Source organism: Triticum aestivum, chromosome 5B (assembly GCF_018294505.1).
Source record: "Triticum aestivum cultivar Chinese Spring chromosome 5B, IWGSC CS RefSeq v2.1, whole genome shotgun sequence".
Lineage (NCBI taxonomy): Eukaryota > Viridiplantae > Streptophyta > Magnoliopsida > Poales > Poaceae > Triticum > Triticum aestivum.
In genome coordinates, this window is record NC_057807.1 from 492,757,370 (window position 1) to 492,779,842 (window position 22,473).

General features: G+C 45.3%; 3 protein-coding genes across 3 annotated transcripts; 1 reads left to right on the forward strand and 2 right to left on the reverse strand.

Annotated features, from left to right (window-relative positions):
* Positions 1-4,073: 4,073 nt before the first annotated feature.
* LOC130685180 (uncharacterized) lies at positions 4,074-6,336 on the reverse strand. The gene is made up of 5 exons (NM_001422828.1): positions 6,116-6,336; positions 5,845-6,020; positions 5,551-5,629; positions 5,349-5,463; positions 4,074-5,044 (listed from the first exon to the last, which is right to left on the reverse strand). The coding sequence occupies exons 2-5, from the start codon at positions 6,017-6,019 to the stop codon at positions 4,262-4,264; spliced, it is 1,152 nt and encodes a 383-aa protein (NP_001409757.1). The 5' UTR covers position 6,020; positions 6,116-6,336; the 3' UTR covers positions 4,074-4,261.
* A 171-nt stretch (positions 6,337-6,507) lies between these two features.
* LOC123112736 (inositol-tetrakisphosphate 1-kinase 6-like) lies at positions 6,508-10,514 on the reverse strand. The gene is made up of 12 exons (NM_001422829.1): positions 10,212-10,514; positions 10,073-10,108; positions 9,406-9,601; positions 9,154-9,242; positions 8,999-9,070; positions 8,717-8,919; positions 8,405-8,558; positions 8,089-8,202; positions 7,829-7,891; positions 7,431-7,567; positions 7,167-7,314; positions 6,508-7,002 (listed from the first exon to the last, which is right to left on the reverse strand). The coding sequence occupies exons 1-12, from the start codon at positions 10,362-10,364 to the stop codon at positions 6,856-6,858; spliced, it is 1,512 nt and encodes a 503-aa protein (NP_001409758.1). The 5' UTR covers positions 10,365-10,514; the 3' UTR covers positions 6,508-6,855.
* A 7,052-nt stretch (positions 10,515-17,566) lies between these two features.
* Positions 17,567-19,114, forward strand: LOC123116580 (putative serpin-Z5). The gene is made up of 2 exons (XM_044537519.1): positions 17,567-17,987; positions 18,089-19,114. The coding sequence occupies exons 1-2, from the start codon at positions 17,595-17,597 to the stop codon at positions 18,962-18,964; spliced, it is 1,269 nt and encodes a 422-aa protein (XP_044393454.1). The 5' UTR covers positions 17,567-17,594; the 3' UTR covers positions 18,965-19,114.
* Positions 19,115-22,473: the final 3,359 nt, after the last annotated feature.

Here is a 22,473-nt window from a genome sequence, read left to right on the forward strand (position 1 = left end):
ACGAGTAAAGTGACTTGCCGGTAACGAGACTAACGAGGTATTGGGATACCAACGATCGAGTCTCGGGCAAGTAACATACCGATTGACAAAGGGAATTGTATACGGGGTTGATTGAATCCTCGACATCGTGGTTCATCCGATGACATCATCGAGGAGCATGTGGGAGCCAACATGGGTATCCAGATCCCGCTATTGGTTATTGACCAGAGAGCCGTCTCGGTCATGTCTGCGTGTCTCCCGAACCCGTAGGGTCTACACACTTAAGGTTCGGCGACGCTAGGGTTATTAGGAAGACTTGTATGTGATTACCGAAAGTTGTTCGGAGTCCCGGATGAGATCCCGGACGTCACGAGGAGTTCCGGAATGGTCCGGAGGTAAAGATTTATATATGGGATGTTGTCATACGGACACCGGAAGGTTTCGGGGGCATATCGGTATTGTACCGGGGCTACCGGAAGGGTTCCGGGGGTCCACCGGGAGGGGCCACCCCTCCCGGGGGGCCACATGGGCTGCGTGGGGCAGGAGCCAGCCCCTGGAGGGCTGGGCGCCCCCCCCCCTTGGGCCCATGCGCCTAGGGTTGGGGGGAACCCTAGAGGGGGCGCCCCTTTGCTTGGGGGGCAAGTCCCCCCTCCCTGGCCGCCGCCCCCCTCTAGATCCCATCTAGAGGGGCCGGCCCCCCTTGCCCCTTCCCCTATAAATAGAGGGGTGAGGGGAGGGCTGCACACCCAAGCCAAGACGCAGCCCCTCCCCTCCCCAACACCTCTCCTCCTCCGTTGTGTGCTTGGCGAAGCCTTGTCGGAGTACTGCCTCTCCACCATCATCATGCCGTCGTGCTGCTGCTGGAGCCTTCTTCCTCAACCTCTCATTCCGCTTGCTGGATCAAGAAGGAACAAATACAAATGAAATGGGACAAATACAAATGAGATACAAAACAAAAAAACTAGCAGAAAAGTTAAAAATAGAAATGGCGTATACCTCAATTACCCCTAGCAGCCATATGTCTATTATACATTCCCTGTGCAAGACATTCCGAAAATTTGTTCACTATTTCGAAGTTGAGGTAAAAGTGATGAATTTTGGTTGGCCTAATTCTCCCTCTATGGCTTCCAATGTTTCTTGCATTATTGGCTCGTCATTATCGAGTGGGTCGAGCAACATCTTTTGCAAGATAAGATTGTCCAGGAGTGCACATGCCATGATGATTCGACATTGGGTCTTCAAAGGAAAAAAAGACGGGGACCTCAAAATCGCCCACTGACTCTTGAGCCTTTCAAAGGACCTTTGTACAATATTTTGGGCTCTAGAATGGCGCATATTGTAATACTCCTCTGCACTACGAGGTGGGTTCTGTGTTGTCCAACCATCCCAGTGGTACTTTTGACCATGGTATGGAACCTCAAATCCTCTGGCATTTGTGTAACAAAAATCGACAGGGTAATATTGATCTTCGGGGACATAAAACCCATTTGGCCTTGAGATGACATCCCTAAGAATACACACACCTAACACATTTGTATTTATATCACCCAACCTTGATCGATATTTTCCTTTCATGTTAGTCAGCCTCTATGTACGTTACATTTCCCCGAACCAAACACACATACATAATTTATACTAAACTTCTATACTTCTCTATAATTTACATGTTACTATATTTTTCACTTATAATTTGTTTAATTGGCATAGTTAAGCACACTAACATTGCTATATAGAATTATGTATATTATTCTAAAATACATTCACGTTGAGCTATAATTTATCTATATTTTTTAGCAAAACCTTCTTGAATTATATTTTGACAAATGTATAAATAACTTTGTAGTGTGAACTGTATGTATTTTACCATTCTTAAATATATACCATGCTAGAGATCTCTAAAGCATACCATGAAACAATTATCTCCACAATAGTTTCTAGTGTATGATGAGATAATCATTTTATAGAGCCTCTAGCTTATAAGATTAACTATGGCAATTAAACATTCATTAGTATTTCTTGGTCAATTGCGTTTTGCAAGTTATGGTGATTTAAGTAATGAATGGGTTATGCCTAATGCAATGTAGAAGAAGTAACCTTTGCAACTCCCGCATTCGTTCGGACTGTCCAAACGGGTTTTACCATCCAATGCGGTCCCCTATCCGTCCGTGTACCGGTCTCGACGTCCGGACCGCTGCCACGCACGCGTTCGACACCCGGGCCCACCAAAAACCCTCTCTCACGCTTTCTCTCCAATGGATGCTCCGCTTCCCCCGCCGCATTCATGTCGGCCTAGAGCCACAGTGGGCGCATTGATGTCGCGTGATGTGGTCAGACGGGGGGCAGCGCTGACCGACACGACCAGATGGGTGACACCGCTTCAATGCGGACACATCATCCTGAGAAACCAACCCTGGTTATTGCCCACACTAAAGCGGGTTGACCGTTAATTCTCCTGGCCCGACCACACATATATAATTTGTGCTTCGGCAACGTCCACATCCAGACCTCTGTGCTTAGTCGCTTCTCATCATCTCCAAACTCCTCCTCTCCCCATCCACACCATGCCCAAGTTGTGGTTCTGCGCGCCAGCAGGTGGTGGCTCCGGATCTTGGCGCCGGCGCCATCTCTCTCTCTGGGCCCTCGGGCTCCACGGTCGTCGGCTCCTCCGTGAGGAGGAGATCGTCATCCCCTCCGGTGACGAGGAGGACCAGGCATCGCCGCAGCAACAGCCGCTCCGTAAGCAGGCATGCCTCCTCTCAGAGGTTGCGGTGATAGACAAGGAGTTCGTCTGTCGGATCGAGCTGCTGACAGAGCAGTCACTCTGGGAATGTGGCACAGCGCCGCCCTCTTCACTGCGTGCCGTCAAGGAGGAGCTTCTCTCCTTGCCGCACTACCGCGTCAAGCAGGAGACGACGCCCCCCATGCAACCGATGCGTCTAAATCGGGCGCCGCATGAAGGAGGAGACGACTTCCCCTACACAATCGCGGCGTCCAAATCAGGTGCCACGTGAAGGAGCCGGCGTTGCCGCCGCACCTCAACTAGCGCGGCTAGATCGTCAAGGAGGAGTTGTTGTTCGCGATCGCGATGGCATGCAGGCACATCCTCCACTAGCTCGGTGGCGGCGGCTCCCCTTCATCATGTGCCATCGTGTCCGCCGAGGACAGGGCGGCGCGACAGGAGTGGCGCAATGCGGCCTGCCGCTCCACGTTCGCCAAGTCGGACGAGGCACCTACCTGGGTCCGAAACGACTTGACCTAGCGGCCGCCTTGGGCTCTTGGCCGCTCTGTCACCACCATGGAGATGGACGAGCGGTGGCGCCGCCACCTTGATGGGTAGCTTGCCAAGGTTGGAGAGGAATGGTCGCTAAGCGGCACCTCCGCTAGGGCACCGCGATCGGGGCCAACATTGTCGAAGCGGCCCTCTGCACGACGCAGGAAGAAGCGGAACAACCCCCTCATTAGCGTCAGGCGGTGATAGTCAAGCAAGGCTGCCGTGTCCCCGCGTCCTTCCACGCTGGAAGGACGATGACGGCAGCGTTGCAGCCGGCCAGAGCGGCCACGCATGCTAGGTCGTCGTTTGCCATAATTTAACGTCCTAGTTTTTAAAAAATAAATTAATAGTTAAACAGTCAAAATATCGTCCGATTTATGTAAGTTATGTCCGAACTATGCTAAAATCTGTTTTGTTTGATAAAATTTGTCCAATTTATTCAACTTTGTTTTGAAATGTATGCGGGTCCGATTGAATGGCCGGCTTTCACATCAATGTTCACAAGTCGGTCTCCACCGGTCTGCAGACGGATACGGTGCTAGGTGGACAAACCAGCTATATGGAGTTGCTGGCCCAAGTTGTAGAGGGGCATTTTTTTTTCTCGTGTGCCAGGTGCACTCCTAGTGTAGACTGGTGCTGAACATTAATAGGCTAATCGCGGCTATGGTAGCTCTGTGGGTTTTGTACTTGTATGCGTGACGAGTTGTTTCGGCAAACTTGAAATTTCATAGAAATGAACCCGCAATTTTCTTCATAGAAATGCATTTCTTTTACTGAATGCAACAACGGTTTCACTGCTTGAGCGACTTGTATTACAAGACGGTTCTGCTACTCAGCGTGTAGACTGTCCATTCAGCTACATGGTGAAAATCTCTACTGCAAAATATGAACAATCTTCCAATCAAAAGTACTTTGCATAAATTTAGGCAACTGAAAGTTCTTTTCTGAACCGAATGTTGCCATCTCCTTCCTGAAAATTCAGGCCAGGGTGCTGAATGCCGGCCGGGGAAGCTACCCGACTAGCTTCTTTCCATGGCTTCCAACCCTTTGCTGCCTCTGCTGCTCCTTCTCCCCGCCTGCTCTCCTCCTCCCCTTCACCGCAGCCCCGTCAGCGGCATCGACACCGTTACCAGTAGCCGGCTCGTGGCCACCTCTGTTCCTTCCTCTTGCCGTTGCCGGCACTGAAGAGGGGTCTTTGCCGATGCCTGTTGCTGCAGCCGGTTGACGTGGCACTCTTCTTGCAGCGCTGCCATTGCCGGCATCGACCATCAGGTCCTTTGCACCAACCGATCCTCTTCTTGTGGCGCCTCCATTGCCAGCATCGACCTTCAGATCCTTTGCACCAACCGACACTCTTCTTGTGGCGCCACCATTGCCAGCATTGACCTTCGGATCCTTTGCACCAACCGAAGGATCCTTGGTCCGAGCTCTTGGGGCAGCCACCGTGACGTTCTTCGTCGCGGGTTTGTCCGCAATGTTCTTGGCTGCCTTTGTGCTGCCTGGGGCTACAGCCTTCTTGTCTGACGAGGTTTTCTTAGCTGCCTTGGTGTCTGCCGTAGGAGCTGCCACTGCATTCTGCAGCCTGTTTCCCAGAGGTGTGTAGCTTGATCTCTTGTCTATTTTGTAAGATGGGGACTCTTGGTTGCAGAAGGCAGGGGATCCTCTGGCGGTGAGGCTTTTGTCTGACGAAGAGTTGGGTCTCGTCGTTGGAGTGGCAGACTTTGAGGAGCTGGATGTTGTAGGAGATTCGGACTTCGTTGATGTGCTGCTGGGTGCCTCGAACTTTCCTGAGAACTGTTGAAATTTTACAATGTCAAACAGTAAGATCAACAGAAAAAATGAATAAATTGCATACAAAAGCTTCTCTTGTTTCGATTGCCGATAACTTTCACGGTTGCCTGTGTAGTATGAGAAGAGGGTTTTGTCTTTAAATGTTCTACAATCCTGATGCTGTATTTCGACTTGGTGAATGGTAATTACTTCGATATGTATAGCGATTTTTTTTCTACAACGGACTGGAGAGCAGCATGTCTTCTATGTGAAGGTATGTACAGTGAAAAGTGTTGTTATTACTGTGAAGACTCAATAGCCATCATACCCTTGAAGTTTTAACCGGTTGAAGGATAGGCAGCTCCCTCTGGAAAACCATTTGGGCGGAATCAGCTTCCATCTCAAGGGAAGCGAACAGCGGGGTGGGCGGAGGAGTCTTGAGCCTGAAATCAAATGAACCGCCCCGTTTCAAAATACGCAGTGAGAGAATAGGTCAACATGTTTTCACTGCAAGCAAATTCCATCTTTACCAATCGTAATCGTTCTTTTCGCCATCTGTGAGTAGGTAATCTCGCTTCCCCGAGGCAAGTTTGAACATGCGGCGGTCACCTATATTCAGACAACCAAAGCGTTCTAGTCAGATTATCCATCTTCCAAGGAAAGATGTGTATCAACTTCCCTAGATCTTCCCAACAGTTTACTGATACCAGTGACTCAAAATCTCATCATCTTAGCCCCGGACGGCGATAGCAGGGGGGGATAATTGCATCTCGGCGACAAAATGAACACGTAAAGAAGTGAAAATATAAGAGACAACACCTGACCTTGGATGGCTTCAAACTCCACGGAGTACATTGGGTCAAGGAGGTTCACCTCCTTCTCCTGATCATGCCTGTACAGTTCCCCAAAGAGAACCAGGCTCTCGTCTTCGTCCTTCCGTGCCGGAGCTGACGCGGGTGTGCCCCTCACCATGCCGGAGAATCTCTTCATGTGATCCATTCTTCAGGTGCTCAACGCAGGGAGCAGAGTAAACGGCCAAACTAAAGGTGCCGAGACACGGGGAGAGCAGGTAACATACATGCATATATTGCATACAGTGACGGAGGCTTACCTGAATAATAAAAGGCCAAAACTGTGCCGGCAATCCTGAAAGTTTCCCTGGGGCTCCACGCGATCTGCACAAATGCAACAAATATGTTGGTGAAAGGGACATCAAGATGCAGCCCAATGGGAAGTATTATTACATTGGGCACTACCGTTTCTTTCTCCTTGGGCTCCACATGGCACAAATTTGTTCAGTTTTGGCCCCTTCATAAAGGCCAACTGTAATTGCTTTCAGTGTGCCCCCATATAAAAACCATGCCCATAGTCGGCCGAGGCCGGGGATAAATCCACAGCAAGACGACGAAAAAACAGGCTTTTACATGATATAATTAGAGATACAAAGAACAGAGTAGATACATAGAGAAGCAGGCTGCTGGTCTATGCAGAGCAGAAACAAGCATATCACGTTACTCACATTGCAGTACAGTGTCTACAGGGCCACTCACATTCACATGTAAATCATACAACACAGAGCAAAAAAAGAGGAGGTTAGCATGGTTATACACTTGTACGGAAGCCAGTTTTAACCCCACAGTTGAGCGTCATGGCTCCCGGATTATTAGTGTTAGTACACATCTCTGCCTGCAAAGTTTCGAAGTACTCTACGATTCTAGGCGACAAGCAGCTGCTTCTAGACAGATTGTTGATTCAACACCCAGTAGTGGTGATCTCCACCGAATGGTGTGGATGTGGTCGCCATTATTGTATATGGTTTTTCTCGAAGCCATTGACTAAGTTTGCACCTTCCCTTTCTTCGACTCATGTGACTGCCTGATTGCATCCCAGAACGCAGGCATCGCCTCGGAGTCAGGAACTTCTTTGAACGACGGAAGATAGTTTAGGTCCACTATGACGTGGTCTCCGGTACCCTCCTGAACCTGTGTATGCAAAGGCTATTTTTGAAAATTCCGAAGTAGAATGCACAACAGTAAAAAGATAATGGTGACTTGAAGTGTTTCAGACTTCCAGTGGGAAGAAGTTACTCTGTTTGTAGCTGTACTTGACTACTAATAGCAAAAACTATACGAGAAGAAATACTTACAACAACATCAAATCCAAAAATTGTTAGTCCAAGTGATTCCTTTAACAATTTTGCAGCCTCTTCCACCACACCGATGTTCAGAGATTTGTTATCCTGTGCCCTGTTCAGCAGCAGCTGCTCCTTGGTAGCCACTGGAAGAGTCTTCAAACTGTGAAGCAAATTCAAATAATTTGGTACGGGAAGTACACTTTAGCAGATGAATGAAAACACATCCAACACCATGCCTAAAATATATATTCCCAAATGAGTACTTCCAAACTTTACCTATTAAACGTAAGAGGTTCATCCCCCGATGACGATTTTAGCAAATTTGCATTGGGCATTGAAGTTTTTACAGCATGAAAAACCTTGTCTCCAATTACATAAAACTTGTATATCTTGGACCCGTGATCGATGTATTCCTACATCACATAAATAAAACCTACACATCAGAATCTCCCGGTTGTTTCTGAAGATGAATCGTCGCAAACTGTAGTTCACAGGTACAGATCTGCAGAGTGCCTCAAGACTCAACATGGAATGCCTCAAGAGGGTCAAAATTGAAGGAAAACACGCAAGATGTGATTAATCGTCTAAACATATAATATATTAAGAGTATATCAAATATGCCCATTTCCTTCCAAGACACCTGCTATCAGAGAGGAAAAGGCAGAAAATTGTACCTGTAGAATAGCTGGAAGAGGCACACTAAGGTTGCTAAACTCTTCAATTTGGAAAACTAATGCCTGCAGACAACAATTTTTCATTAGATGCATAACTCAAAAGAAAGCAAATAAAACTCCGAACTGAAAAGGGATCAAGCAGCACAATAAGTCAGCATAACCATCTTCATAGGAATGGTGACAAAAGGATATGATTGGAAATAAATGCAATACCCGAACATTCAGTTGATGTAGAACTAAATACAAAGACAATAAGCTACCATATTGTGCGCATCAGCAACTCCACATGCTACTTGTGGCTTCACGATGAGTGGAAATGATAAATTAGCTTCGGCTAGTTGCTTCTGTAATTCACTGCCACTGAAGTTTATGACCTGCATTGGAAAATAGCAAGAGAACTCAATAGTCAAGACAAAGTCGATTGTAGATAGTAAAACAATGCAACATGCACTGCACATAAATGCTCTTCAGAAATGCATGAAGACAGGAGTGTTTAATGATGGTAGATATCAGTAACATACAGTACAAAAGCCATGAAGTCATACTTCTGCATAAGTGTAATTCAAATAAAAAGACCTTCAAAGAATGTGGTGCTCGGAGTTTGGGCCTTCCTTCAGAGCCAAGTTCTTGCAATTTAACTAGAATTTCTTGGATTTGCAGACGATCCAGCAACGGGGAAATATGTTTGAATGGATCAATGATGCAGAAATCAGGATATTCTTCCATAAACCTGCTTACAAAGAGGGTGATAGTGAAAACAGTGAGTATAATACTTCAGCATATCGACCTGTTACAAATTATATAAAGCAAGTTATCAGATGGTTGATATTTGTTGCTAGAAGATACGAAAGTGTAAATCCACTAAATTACTTCTGTAATCCATTGTACCTTATAACTTCAGACATTCCTGCAGAAAATGAAATTCCCCTGGGAAAACTGATGGAGCAATTTGGATCAATGCTAATGATCTCATCCGTCATTTTGTGGAGGATTATGTCAACTTCTTGAAGTTGAGAGGCTAAAGGAAGTTCAAATGAGAGTGGGACAAAGATAAGTCCATTTTGACTTGGATAAAGGGGAAATGCTCCTCTCTGCAAGCAACATAGGAATAATGATGTTCCAGCAGAGATCAAATACTATGTACTTACTAACACACTATAGAAAACTTGCCTTGGCAAAGTCTTCCTCACGGGATGGTTTCATTGCATAGCCAACCATCAAAATAGATGAGCTAGCTATTTCCTGGATGAAAGAAAACATAATTTCGAATTTAGTGCACCACATCACAAGAAATATGACCAAGTAGACATGAATGACAATTTAACCTTTTTAATTAAAGTAGCCAAAGTGATAAGCAGCTCTTGAAGCTTGCCAATATTTACAACTCCAGAATCTTTTGTTCCACATTCACTATCTGGATCATAAGAATATCAAAGATAATATTAGCACCTCCTTCCAATATGTAAAACAGCATGGGCTACACAGCAGATATATCATGGATGAAGTCCTAACGCCAAACAGCTAGTTGGAAACAGCATGAGAAGGACAATTAACATTTCATCCTGATTTATGCTTACCTACAGCAATAACCTTCCAGTTATGGCTCTGAAGTTCAGAAAATAGATCTTCATCAACTCTTGAAGTAACATAAAAACAAGAACTTGTTCTGCTCCACTCTAGCATCAATTCATTTAGTAAGTGATTCCCAGTTGGAGCAGGTAGTGGTATATACCCAAAGGAGTTCAAGTCTGCTGTCATTTCAAGAAAGCCTGACTGATAAAAGCAACAGAGAAGCCCCGTGTAAGCGTATACGTCTACTACCTTACGGAATGATGTAAAGCATTCACAAAACAATGCCTTCAGAAGAATGGGAATGTAATGCCGCAAGCCTGCGCTAGCAGTTTTTTCATTCCATAGGGGAGGGGTACGGATATTAGCGCAGTAAACTGAGGGTTATAAAAGGCTTGGCCACAAGTATTGCAAGTTTTAACCGCACGGCGGGATTTAGCAAAAGAAAACTTTGACAGATATCAAGAGTGATCAGTGCAAGGGAGCATCTGGAAATAAATCTAGCTGGATATATTCCGGTTCGTCTGAAGTGATCATGCACACACTTCTATTTTAAGTATACTCTGCTCTGTATAGCCCCCATCACGAATCATAAACAGTACAAGTGTAACTGAGATGAATCAAACACAGTAACTTGGAGGAAAAAAAGGTTCAGAAGGGGGGAGACAGATATACCACAGTAGTTGGCATTTCCTCCGGATGGCAAATTGCCTGAAACAAAAGGAGCAAGAAGATGCAATCAGTTGACTACAAGGTACTACTATTTCCTAAGAATTATACTCAGAGCGCACGCGGGGAAGAGCCGGGCTCGTACCACGCCCAGATTGGAGTGGCGCAGCCGCCGCAGCAGCGCCTCCGCCCCGGGACGCAGCGTGGGCACCGGCGCAGCCTCCTGCGCCCCTGCACCGACGGGATCGAGGAGGAGGGACGCATCCAGCACCAGCCGCACAGGTCGCTCCATGGCCATGGCTGCGGGCTTCGGGTTTCTGGGTGTTGGGGGGCCGGACTTGGAGGAAGGAGAAGCTCCTGAGCGGTGGGCCCACGTGTGAGAGGGCCGAGGTGGGCCCTGCGGGCGCGTGGCAGACAGGTGGCGGGACGGTGGCGAAATGCGGAAAGCACCTTCTCGTTTTATTTATATTTTTTCATTTTTTAATAAGGCTGATATAATGGCTACTGGCTAGTGTTGCAGGAATCCGGTGCACTGTGTCGAGGGGCGTACGTCCTCATTTTCTTTTTAAATTAAATTAAATAAACAGTTGCGGGCATTTCAACATCTTTATCTTTATCTTTATCTTTATTTTTTATCTTTATCTTTACCTTTACCTAATATTAAAGGAAGGATTGTTTCTTCAGCTTTTTTCGTTCATGGTGGGACCCACATAATTTTCGTACGTCCCAGGCTTCGTTCGTACGTCGCAGGCGTTTCCTCGTGCGGGCGTTTTCCCGACTAGTAAATGTGCACGTGCAACGCACGTGTTGACCAATTAATCATAGCAATGTGATGATCCTGTCCATGTAGTGACACTTAACCTACGTAGCTACTTACAGATAAAAACACATAGTTCATTTCTATCTCATCATGTGCATCTTCTCTTTTCACCATGTCGTACGACGCAACTCTATTTCTTCAAAACCCATAGGAAGACGTGTAGAACAAAAGTCTTCAACATATAAAGCAAACAAATGACTTAAATTTGCAAGAAAAAATTCAGTCATACAACACACAAGCAACTCTGATCCTTCAAAACCGTGCCAAGCTTCTACAGTTACAATTGAGAGCGACTATTTCAGGCTCGAAAAGGTTTCTCCTCAGTCGGTTTTCCCTCCACCATTCCATATATGCATCCAACGGACCTATAGCCTTCTTCTTCCTCCAGGCATACGCCACCACACACGACCGCCCACGTTGCAGCCTTGCCGCCCTGGTCTGCCCGAGCTACCACTGCTGTTGCCGGTCATCCCTCTAACCCACCTCTACCCAAACCCCATAACCCGTTGCATGTCCTCCGCCGTCGACGCCACAACAAGTTGTGTCGTCCCTGCCTACGTCCATGCAACAGGTAGTGTCGCCTCCACCTGAGCCTTGGTGCCGTCTCACCTACTTCTCAGGCACATGTCGACTGACGCAGCTGAAAATTCAAGTCACCTAATAAATAGTAAGCACAATTATAATTACATGAAATACCTTCACTTCTATAGGGGCCTCAAAAGAATTTAATGACAACCTTGCTGTAAAATTGGTCGATCTAGATGTTGACTCTTCCAAGGGTTGATTGTGAACCAACAGTTTCTCATTAGATCCTTGAGCTCAGGCAAAAAAGGATTAAATGAAATAATGCAGCCCCAGGAAAAAAGGCCACAGAAAGATTCCAGGTCCACTAAGAGAAGACAAATGAATTAAAACAATTTTCTAAAGGTTCACCTTGCTATCAATAAGACCAAATCATGTTCTGGATAACCAAATTCAATCTCATGTATTCGGCACTTAGGAGCTATACATTCCAAAATTACGTTGTTGTAGCATAAATCAATGTATTAACATATATGGTTTAGTCTGAGAAATAAGTTTTCTTGTCAAGCATAACTTCTGAATGTATTAAACAATAAGGAGGAAATAAATGTGATCATGAAAGCCATCTTCCTCAAACTTTATTGTGTAACTGTATTTAGTCGTTTAACCTGCTGTAACTGCATTTAGCGGAAGCATAATTTGCTCCAGAACCAAGAATAAAAAAAACACTGAAATGACCACAGATTTAACATGGATAGAAATGTGGCAAAGAAAAAATGGAGTGTCTTATTACCAGTAACATATATGAAATCAAGACCAGGTGCAGGTGCATGTGGATGGTGCATCAGGTTATGTAAGAAGTCAACAAGAATCATGTGTTGATCAAGCAGGGCCAATGCCATGTGAGTAGACCAAATATCATACTCCAAACCTCCCATTTGACAGTAAAAAGACCTTACTTTCATTGGCATATCTGTTATTATTGATCAAGAAAGTAGAAATCATATGTACATTGAAAATGTTCACGTGCTCACGCCCTCAAATGGCAGACCAACAACTAAGATAAACCATACACATAAGTTAGTTTTTAAAGGCAATGCTTTCTTTTCTCATATACAAATAGATTCGTATACTAACAGTCTAATCCAGCAATAGTGCACATGCAACTTCGGAAGTAATATAAATATAGACCATTGCATGTTCATTGCTATATCGACAAAACTCAACAGAAAAGAAGGAATGCTGAGCTGTAAACAAATATATTTCATGTGAGTTGTAGTCGCAGCAAATCGTTCCCTGACGCCTAGAAGACATGTCATTATGAAACATAGCACCTCACACATGTAGCAAAAATCTAACATGTCGTTACAGAATTAGCAGAGCATATAAAGTCATAGTCATAAATGTGGACTAAATTCTAAGGAGACATAAAACTATCTATGTGAATAAGCTTTCAGTGGCCTAGTTCGAGATTAAGAAGCACTCTCCATTGTTCCATCATTCAGCTAAAAATCAAAATATTTGATTGATATTAAGACCCTCGAGAAAAAACATAAAATCAGGCTTGTCAATAGCTAGCTATTGTATATGTATCTCCAAATTTCTTGTACAATCATTGTGTGATTGTTCAAAACAGATAGCTTGAACCTTGGATTCTACAACTGCTTGATAGGAAAAAACTAATTTTAAAATATTATCAACTTTCATTGGTTCGGGAGTGAGTGAATATGAAAACAAGTCAGACATAAAATGAAAACCTGCAAAAGATTGCAGGTGCTAATCGAAAGACTGCAGATGCTAATCAGTATACTTTATTAACACTTTGGTTGCAGAATAAAAAGAGATTCTAAATCCAAATCTAAGACTACATGAACAACAGGGGAGGGGTTGACACAGCCAACAACTTTTGACTTTGAGTCGAAGCTTGGATTGTACGTAAGACAAGTATTGCAGAATAAACAACATTCAGGTAACAAGAAGGCTTGCATCAACCAGAGCAATATAAAATTTAATACAAGGACGCGTATGAATACAATGTTCAGTGTGAACACGGGATCTAACATGGAATTGCTCAACAAGCAGCCTTAAAAAATAGTACCATTGCTCAACAAATGGGATAAACAGAGATAACAATATCACGTGTAGACTCAGATTTAATTCAACGAATATTCCCCATGTCATGGATACAATATTGATAACTCGAAAAATATTATAGATAGATCAGAGTTGCAAAAATGAGGTGATCCAAAAAATGGACATTTTACTGGCTGATGGCAATCTCTATAAGTACATAATCTATATGGAAATACTCAACTGTTATGAAAGAACTATAAGAATTGTTGTATGCGTACAACCAGGAGTGCTCAGAATTGCAATTAGGACCTTCTAGTGGCTGAGGGGAATCTATAGTTAATACAAAATCACTATGCAAAAACTCAACTCGTAGAAAAGAACTACAAATACTTGTTGTATGGGTTCAATTATGAGTGCTCAATAGGTGAAATAACATACTTGTTGTATATGTGTCCATCCTTTGCGACGGTTATCAAAAAATGGGAAAATAAATATATCTCTAGTACTGTAGCATACCTTTGATGTATAATTCCGTATGAAGACATTTATTTACTACCCCTATATGCAAAATATGGCGATGAACAAATACTACCGGCTGCTCGTATTTGTTCAAGGAGACGACATATCCATTACAAATAGTGAATTTTAGTATTTCACTCTATTCATGTTGCCCTTATGTATCATGTATTATACTATGTGCCTAGAAAATACACCCAAAAGGAAGCTGCAGAGAAAGGACCAGTGGAGCACTGATCAATCTAGCAAGCATTTGTCAGTAAGGACTCACATTAAAATCTGACGAAATGACTAATCGAGTACAACCCTTTTGTGCAGCATTAAAGTGCAGGCTGTTGACTTGTATGAGTGCCACAAGTTCCAGTTCTTGCCATCAGAGAGTCAGGGAGCCACGGGCAGCGGAGGTTATTTCATCTAGAACAGAGTGGCGACGAACAATCAAAATCAAATAAATGAAATCGACAAGATTGCTTCCAGTCAATGGGAATGAAGGACGATGGAGAAGATAACACACTAGTGAGTGAAGTTGATGTCGCCCCTCGTGCGCGCTTATGGTCTGCCATGGGGGGAGCGGGGAGGGAGGCCAGGAGCGCGCAGGCAAGGGCGTCTAGGGGTGGCGACTGCGATGGGGAGCGGTGTAGCAGGCGGGGCGGCGCCTGTGTCCGGGCGCGGGGCGGCTACGCGGGGAATCGGCGGGGCATGAGGTGGGCGTGCGAACGCCAGAGTTTTTGTAAAAAACAAATTACAGGACGCACGGGGCCTCAATGGGCCGGCCCATTGGTGTACAAACGGCACATGCCAGTAAAAGAATTTCTGGGGAATAATAATACTGCCACGGAAGGATTCGAACCCAGCCACTCACGGCAGAGCACTCAAATGCTAACCATTAAACTAAACAAGACTAGGTGTTTAATTAGCATCACAAAATTTAAAATTAAGTACACAGTCGCGCCAGATACTGAGAGGAATATTTTTTTAAGTGAATAAATTTTAGAACGCGAAATTTTTGCAAAGTTGTTAATAAAAAATTTAAAGGCAAACATTTTTTTAAAGAACACTATTTGTCTTTTTTTTAAACCTGAGTATTTTTTAAAACACAAACAATTTTTTAAAAGTAGGAGGTATTGTTGTCATTATTTCTCAAATTTGCAAATATTTTAAAAACAAAAATATTTTTTGAACATTAAATTTGAACAGGCAAACATTTTTATAAACATGTTTTTTTAAACTGGGAGGTACTATAGCTAAATTGTTTTAATCTATACCTATATTAATAAAACTTGGCGAGTTTTTTAAATATGCCCACATGATGCTTTGTTTTACTTCACTTTACTAAACTAGGGATATGGAAGGAATCTTTTTCTCTGACGCATCTTCACGTACAACCAGTCTCACTCTGCCCAGTGACTCCCGTCAAAATGCATGAAGTCCAATCAAGGTTTCATGCATGGCCTATAAGACACAAACTACTCAATTTACATGATGACACAGACATATATTGTGTGCAGTGCTTTTCCCTATTATATTAGCCAGATGATAAAAAAACTGCGTTCAACACTCTTGATCTTCGTCGGACACGAAGGCGGCTCAACAATCCAGCTATTGGACCTTGCCAACCTTGGTTAGTGACAACTGGTGCTGCGACCACCGGTGACGAGGACGGCAAAGACGACAAGCGGAAACATGTGTCTGGTGTTATATTGAAATGGAGGAGTGGACCTGAGGATGAGGTATTAGTCATGTTTATTATGTTATGGGCATGAGGGTGAGGTCTTTAGCCATGCTTAGTGGGTAAGATGTGTGAGGGCTGTTTTCTCCCGTTGCAACGCACGGGCATGTTTCCTAGTATCACAAACACCTCAAGTGACAAAAATGAATATACTAAAGACCCAAACAAGAAATAAAATTTGCACGATTGTCCCTAGAGTCTTTCCAGCTTCATATTTCTTCATCAACCTCTTTTGTCGAGAATAAATTTCAATCTATTCATCAACTGTCAAGGTAGTATAGAGAATTTCTTCTAGGTCCGTAGACCACCTAGCGACGACTACTAGCATTGGAGTGAGCCAAAGACTCCCTCATCGGAGTCGGGCAAGTCGTCGTGCTAAGGCCCCATAGGACCTGCGCGTCAGAACAGCAACCGCCGCCGATGAAGAGAAGCGTAGACCGGAAGGATTCAATCTGTAAACACACGAACACAGACGAACGAAGACAAGATCCACATGGATCCACCGAAGACAAACACCGATCGAATCCCGTGAAAATCCGCTGGAGAAAAACCTTCACACGCCCTCTGACGATGCTAGAAACACCACCGTGACAGAGACAGGTCGCGGAGAACCTTATTCCATCTTCAAAGAGCCGCCGCTGCCTTGCCTCTCTGAGCAGGACACGAACCTTAACAAAACTCAAAAGAGCATGAAAAACTGAAGTCCTCCCGCCAGCAAAGGCCGGGGTCCACCACGCATCCATGGCCCTAAGACCACAGGGGACAAGGTAAACCGGTGGCGGCATCGGCGAGAGGCACGGGAAACCCTAGCCAAAGGGCCCTCTTTCTTTTCGTGGAAGAAAAAAAGTCTTTGATGGCAAGCTCTTGAGCTTCATCTGCAATATCAGGAGCATTCAAACGATCATCCTTGATCATGTACTCCACATAAGCACATTCTTTCTAAAATTGAACTCCCACAAATGAATGTAGGGAGGTGAGGCCAGCGTGTAGAGCATAAGGGCATCTCCAATATGGGCCCCTAAACCGCCTGCACCCGTCTGGACCAAGCGGTTTGGACGTGATTCGCCATCCAATAACTACTCTGATTACATCAAAGAATGCAGGCTTCTTTGAACGACGGAAGACGGTTTAGGTCCACTATGCCATGGTCTCCGCTACCCTCTTGAACCTGCGTATCACACGTTTTTTCTAGATACATGCAACCAAGCGAGAGATACTTTTCTTTTTCTAGAGGGCTAAAACTGAAACTGCGAGGAATTAGAAGAAATGCATCTTACATTTTAAAATTTCATTAAAAAAATCCACCTTATATAAAGGAATTGAGGGAGTAATAATCTTCCTAACGAACATTTGGTCCCACTTGAAGTCTAGAACACTTGGTCGCAATTATCTTTTCATGGCGCGTGTTCTACTTCAGAAATGTAAAACCCAACGTGTGATATATATCTTTTTTTCCCTAGCATAAACAATTTACTTGCCTCTAATCAACGAACCTAAAATGTCTAGGATTATGTGACTTGGTCACTGTGCCGAAAATACACCTAGGGAGGGAGGGGAATAGATTAAGACATATTTTGCCCGCCATAGAGAAAAAGAAGAATATTGGACTTGTTTATGGGAGGCAATCTGAACATAGATACGTATGCTGTATGCACTGTTCCATGAGTTGCAGGATCTGATCTTCCCTCTATTTCCTCTTTGAGCTATGAACCAATCGGTATTACTAACGTGGGAGAGACAAATCTATACGTTTGGTTACTCCGATCGTCGCACGTATAAAGTGTTCCATATATATATAAGCGCACACACCCGGGACATCAGATCATCAGATTCACCAAAGAAAACAAACCTAGCTAGGGCCAGACAAGATGGCACGCGGGTTCACCGGCTCCGACGCCCTGACGGCGCTCACCCACCGCCTCGCCGACCAGTTGTCGGTCACCAGGGAAACCCCCAGCAACGTCGCCTTCTCGCCGCTCACTATCTACTCGGCCCTATCCCTGGTGGCCGCCGGGGCCCGGGGCAGCACCCTGGACGAGCTCCTCGCCGTCCTCGGCGCGAGCTCCCGCGACGAACTCGCCGCGAACGGCCGCTTCGTGGCGGAGCGCGCGCTCGCCGACCGCTCGCCATCAGGTGGGCCACGCGTCGTGTTCGCCTCCGGCGTGTGGCACGACGCGGGGCGGCCGCTGGAGCCGGCCTACAGGGAGGCCGTCGCCGCGTCCTACTTGGCCGAGATACGCGCCGTCGACTTCCGCAACAAGGTCAGTTATATATATATATATATATATATATATATATATATATATATATAGTGCACGCATGAATCCATCCAATGGAAATTGATCGATTGCTGTCGGTGCAGGCGGACGAGTCGAGGGAAGAGATCAACAAGTGGGTCGCGGCGGCCACGGGCAACCTCATCGACTCGATCCTCCCCGCTGAGTCGGTGGGCGAGGACACGGCCGTGGTGCTCGCCAACGCCATCTACTTCAAGGGCAAGTGGGAGACGCCATTCAAGAAGAAGAAGACCAAGGTGGAGCGGTTCTACCTCCTGGACGGGACCGCCGTGGATGCGCCCATGATGCGCACCGGGCGGAGCCAGTACATCGACGAGCACGACGGCTTCAAGGTGCTCCGGCTGCCGTACAGGTCCAAGGACCCCGGCGCCTCCAAGAAGCGGCGACGCGGCACCTCGTCCGGCGACGATCCTGCCCCGCCACTACCGCGCTACTCCATGTGCGTCTTCCTGCCGGACGCGCGCGACGGCCTGTGGGACCTCGTCGGCAAGATCGCGTCCAGCCCGAGCTTCCTGCGCGACCACCTGCCGGAATACGAGGTCGATGTCGACGAGTTCCGCCTGCCCAAGTTCAAGGTCTCCTTCTACGGCAAGCTGTCCGGGGTGCTTGGGGATATGGGACTCGTGGCCACGTTCAAGGCCGACAAGGCTGACCTGACTGGCATGGCGCCCGACGTCGAGGATACCTCTGGGGACATAAAGCGGCTGGTGCTCAAGGACGTTTTCCAGAGGGCGGTGGTCGAGGTGAACGAGGAAGGCACGGAGGCGGCGGCAGTAACCGTCTGTGAGGAGGAAGATGAATCGGCCTGTCAGCCGGTGGATTTCATCGCCGACCATCCGTTTGCCTTCTTTGTGATCGAGGAGGTGTCCGGTGCCGTCGTCTTCGCCGGCCATGTGCTTGATCCTACAAAACACCAAGACACATTACACGACGTGGATTAGAAACTCGACTATATTTTGTATCTCCAATAGCCACCCGCCAACTAATGACTCAAGCTTGTGAATTTTTATTTTGCCGAAGACTGGGAGTTTAAACTGGATTGACTATTCAAAGAGAGAAATGAGTAGGGGAATATGGACTATTACTATTCATTGCTTCGAACCCGATTTTTATCCGACGAACAGGAATCACTCGAGGCCAAATCAAACGGCTAGAATCGCATCAAGCTCGAAATCGAACGGCTAGAGTGTCCGTTGCGCACCCAGTCGTGTCAAAGGTGGACACAATTTTTTTTAATACAATATATACCGTCAAAGTCGCTCACATACACGAGCATATATATACACCCATTCCTAGGCTATAATCACACACACACATACCCTACCCCCAATTGAGCACCTCCGAGAGAATGACCGGCACATCATCTTAAGATTGACAAAGTCATCAAACGCGCTTCGTAGTCGAGGGAAACGTTTTCTTCCACTTAATGAACATGGCCGGAAAGATTGAAATAAATCCAAAGAATGCAAGCACCAATGTCTAAACCAAGGATTTCACAAATCAAAGATAAAGGATTTCAGAACAAGTAAACACAATTTTCAGTTGTCTCAACAACAGAGTTGGATCAGAATAAGGAATAAAAGTCAATTCATTCGAAATGAGACAAAGAAAAGAGTTTAAAGACGACTCAAAATTTTGGAAAGGATTTTGCCATCGAAGTTTGTCAGGCAAAATTAGCCCACTTTTAAGTCTAGGATTTGAAAACCTAGTGGACTGGGGATACCACTATCCTCCTACCAACCTATCACAAGTTGGACACAAATTGGAGAACATAAAGGGTAAAGGATGTCGATGGGAGGGGGTGAATGGGTGAGTAGGCGACTACCAACCTATGGTTGGGTGCTCGCATTTTTCTGAATTTATTTCATGCTTTTTGGCAATGTGTATTCAGTGGGAGGAGATATCCCCACCGGCTATGAAGGTGTTTGTGATGACTTCGTCAATCTCAAGATGATACGGAGACTCAATTTCTTAGAGGTGCTCATAGGTGTATGATGTGCGTGCGTTTATAAAGATGAATGTATGTACGCATATATAAGTGTATGTGTATGTATTATGTCAAAAAAACTATAAATCTTAGAGAATCTTAATCTTCTTTGTTGATTTTAAGAGTATGGAAAGAGTGTCGATTTTCACGTTCGAGTGAAAACGGGTTAACTTTCACATCTAAATTTCTAGCCTAAAAACATGGCAGCTATATGTACCAAACCACCGACACAAAATATCAACCCAATTAACCTAAATTCTGTTATGTGAAAAGTTCCTCTTGTTTTCTTCCCTACTCCTAGATGGCTAGGATAAACTCTCCCCTCTAGACTTTACCTACGAGTTCATGGATTTGCCTCCCCTCTGCTTACCGCTTTAGAGCGTGGTGACTTAAAGTGTCTGTTGCTTACCATAGTCTGCATTCGTTCCTGGACTACCTTCCAAGCTCCACGCCGATGCTGGAGCAAACGTCGTCGCAACGACAGAGCCCGAGGACAAAGGTCCACCACGAGGATACCGCCGTCGCCACGCCATCCTTGCTTGTTAGCGTAGTTGCCGCACCTACCTGCTCATCATCCCTGTACATTCTCTCGTGCGATGATGGTGAATACAGTTGAGCACGGTGAATGAATACGGTCGAAAATAGTTGCAGTTGCAGTCTTTCTCGTGCTATTTCATCTTACATTCTCGACCAGTGTCTCGGCACAAGCAGCTGAGACCGGTGTGCTCGCTTGAACATGGCCATGTTCCCGTTCACCGGCATGCACGCGCAGCCGCACAGGCCTTAGCTGTTAGCTCGACAACATGGACACCATGATGAGCACGGCGAAGGTTCACACATCTAGACCTTGCCCCATAGCGTTCGCCTTGCCGGTAAACATATTGTAGAGCATAGGTTTTAGGACACCCTCTTATCTAACCACTCATCTTTGCCTTGCCACCGGCGACACGTAAATGATACCCATAATGGCGACGGCGCCGAGGATGTGCACCGCCAGAAGGATGGCGACGTCGACAAAGAACTGCGACACTACAACGTCGCGCCTCAACCTCGTGTTGTGCAAGTAGCCCAACGGCTTGCGAAAGTGTTGCGTGCATGCGATTTAAGTGTGTTGTGTGCGTGTTAATTAAATATGCATTCAAGTGTGCTGTATGCGTGTTCTGTGAGTACATATTAAAACGAAGTTGTGTGGGCACAGTTGTGTGCGTACGTGGGCTTCAGCAGATGATCGCTGGTTCTCCTGCCACGCATGGCATTTTTTAATTGACAGATGGGGCCCATATAGGGTGTTGTGATGTTTGACCAGTCAACAGAGAAAAATACGGAGCTATACGGTGACCCAGTGACCGTATAATCACCTCAAGTTGTATATAATGATCGTATTGACTGTATTCTTAAGTACAGTGACCAAAGTGAGCTTTTGACACAAGTTTAATGACCGCGGGTGCATTTTACTCTTTCTTTTAATACAATACAATCGAAGTCGCTCACATACACGAGCATATATACACCTATAAACACACACACGTATATCTTACCCTTACTGAGCCTCTCCGCTCCGAGAAAATGACCGGCACATCATCTTAAGATTAACAAGTCATCAAACGCGCCTCGTAGTCGAGGAAAACATCTCCTTTCACTTAAAGAACATCGCCGGAAAGTCTGGAATAATAAATCTAGAAAAAATATGAGCATCAATATTAAGTCTAGGACATGAACCTTGATGGACTGGGGGATACCGCTGTCCTCCTACCAACCTGTCCCAAGTTAGACACAAGAAAAACATAAAGGATAAATGATGTCCATGAGAGGGGGTGATTGCGTGAGTAGGCGACTACCAATGTATGGTTGGACGCTTGCATTTCTTTGAATTTATTTCACGCCTTTCGTCCAATGTTCGCTCGGTACCCAAAACCTAAGCTTGGTTGGAGGGAGTGGATAACTGCCCAATGCGTGAAAGTTAAAGGAAAAACTGCCAGATCTCAGAAAGAGAAAAAAGATAGTGCCGAATGCACGGTACGCATTTCTTTCGGCTAAGTTTTTTTACCGGTGGAGGGAGGTACCGGTGTAGAATCAGCCACAAACATTGCTTTGAGATTGGTGTGGCTAGTAGACCCCACTTTCTCTCTTTTAGCAATACCAAGCTTATACAAATAGATATACAGGGTTGGACGGGGTCCACAACAGTACTTTTGTCAGGTGACAGGGTGAGGAAGAGCGGATGGACGAGCTGCATGCACACACACTAAATACTTGCATTTTATTTTCCATACAACATTATAAAATGTTGATAACTTTTGAACTAAATATCCAGTTTTGAAATATTTTATATTTTTAAATTCAGGGCGGCAAGACCTTTAAAACAAGATCAATCTTGGATGCACTTGGCTAGTTTGAATTTTACCGTTTCACTCATTTCAGAGAAAGCATTTCAGTCAACTTCACATTTCACTAGTTTCGGAA

Coding starts and splice junctions, on each gene's coding strand:
- LOC130685180 (NM_001422828.1), bottom strand. CDS start 6,019: ATGGATCACATGAAGAGATTCTCCGGCATGGTGAGGGGCACACCCGCG. Junction 5,630..5,844: donor GGAGTTTGAAGCCATCCAAG/GTCAGGTGTTGT, acceptor GTCTGAATATAG/GTGACCGCCGCATGTTCAAA. Junction 5,045..5,348: donor AACCGGTTAAAACTTCAAGG/GTATGATGGCTA, acceptor AAATTTCAACAG/TTCTCAGGAAAGTTCGAGGC.
- LOC123112736 (NM_001422829.1), bottom strand. CDS start 10,364: ATGGCCATGGAGCGACCTGTGCGGCTGGTGCTGGATGCGTCCCTCCTC. Junction 7,892..8,088: donor TTGCTGATGCGCACAATATG/GTAGCTTATTGT, acceptor TGTTGTCTGCAG/GCATTAGTTTTCCAAATTGA. Junction 7,003..7,166: donor TTTTTGGATTTGATGTTGTT/GTAAGTATTTCT, acceptor TTGCATACACAG/GTTCAGGAGGGTACCGGAGA.
- LOC123116580 (XM_044537519.1), top strand. CDS start 17,595: ATGGCACGCGGGTTCACCGGCTCCGACGCCCTGACGGCGCTCACCCAC. Junction 17,988..18,088: donor CCGTCGACTTCCGCAACAAG/GTCAGTTATATA, acceptor CTGTCGGTGCAG/GCGGACGAGTCGAGGGAAGA.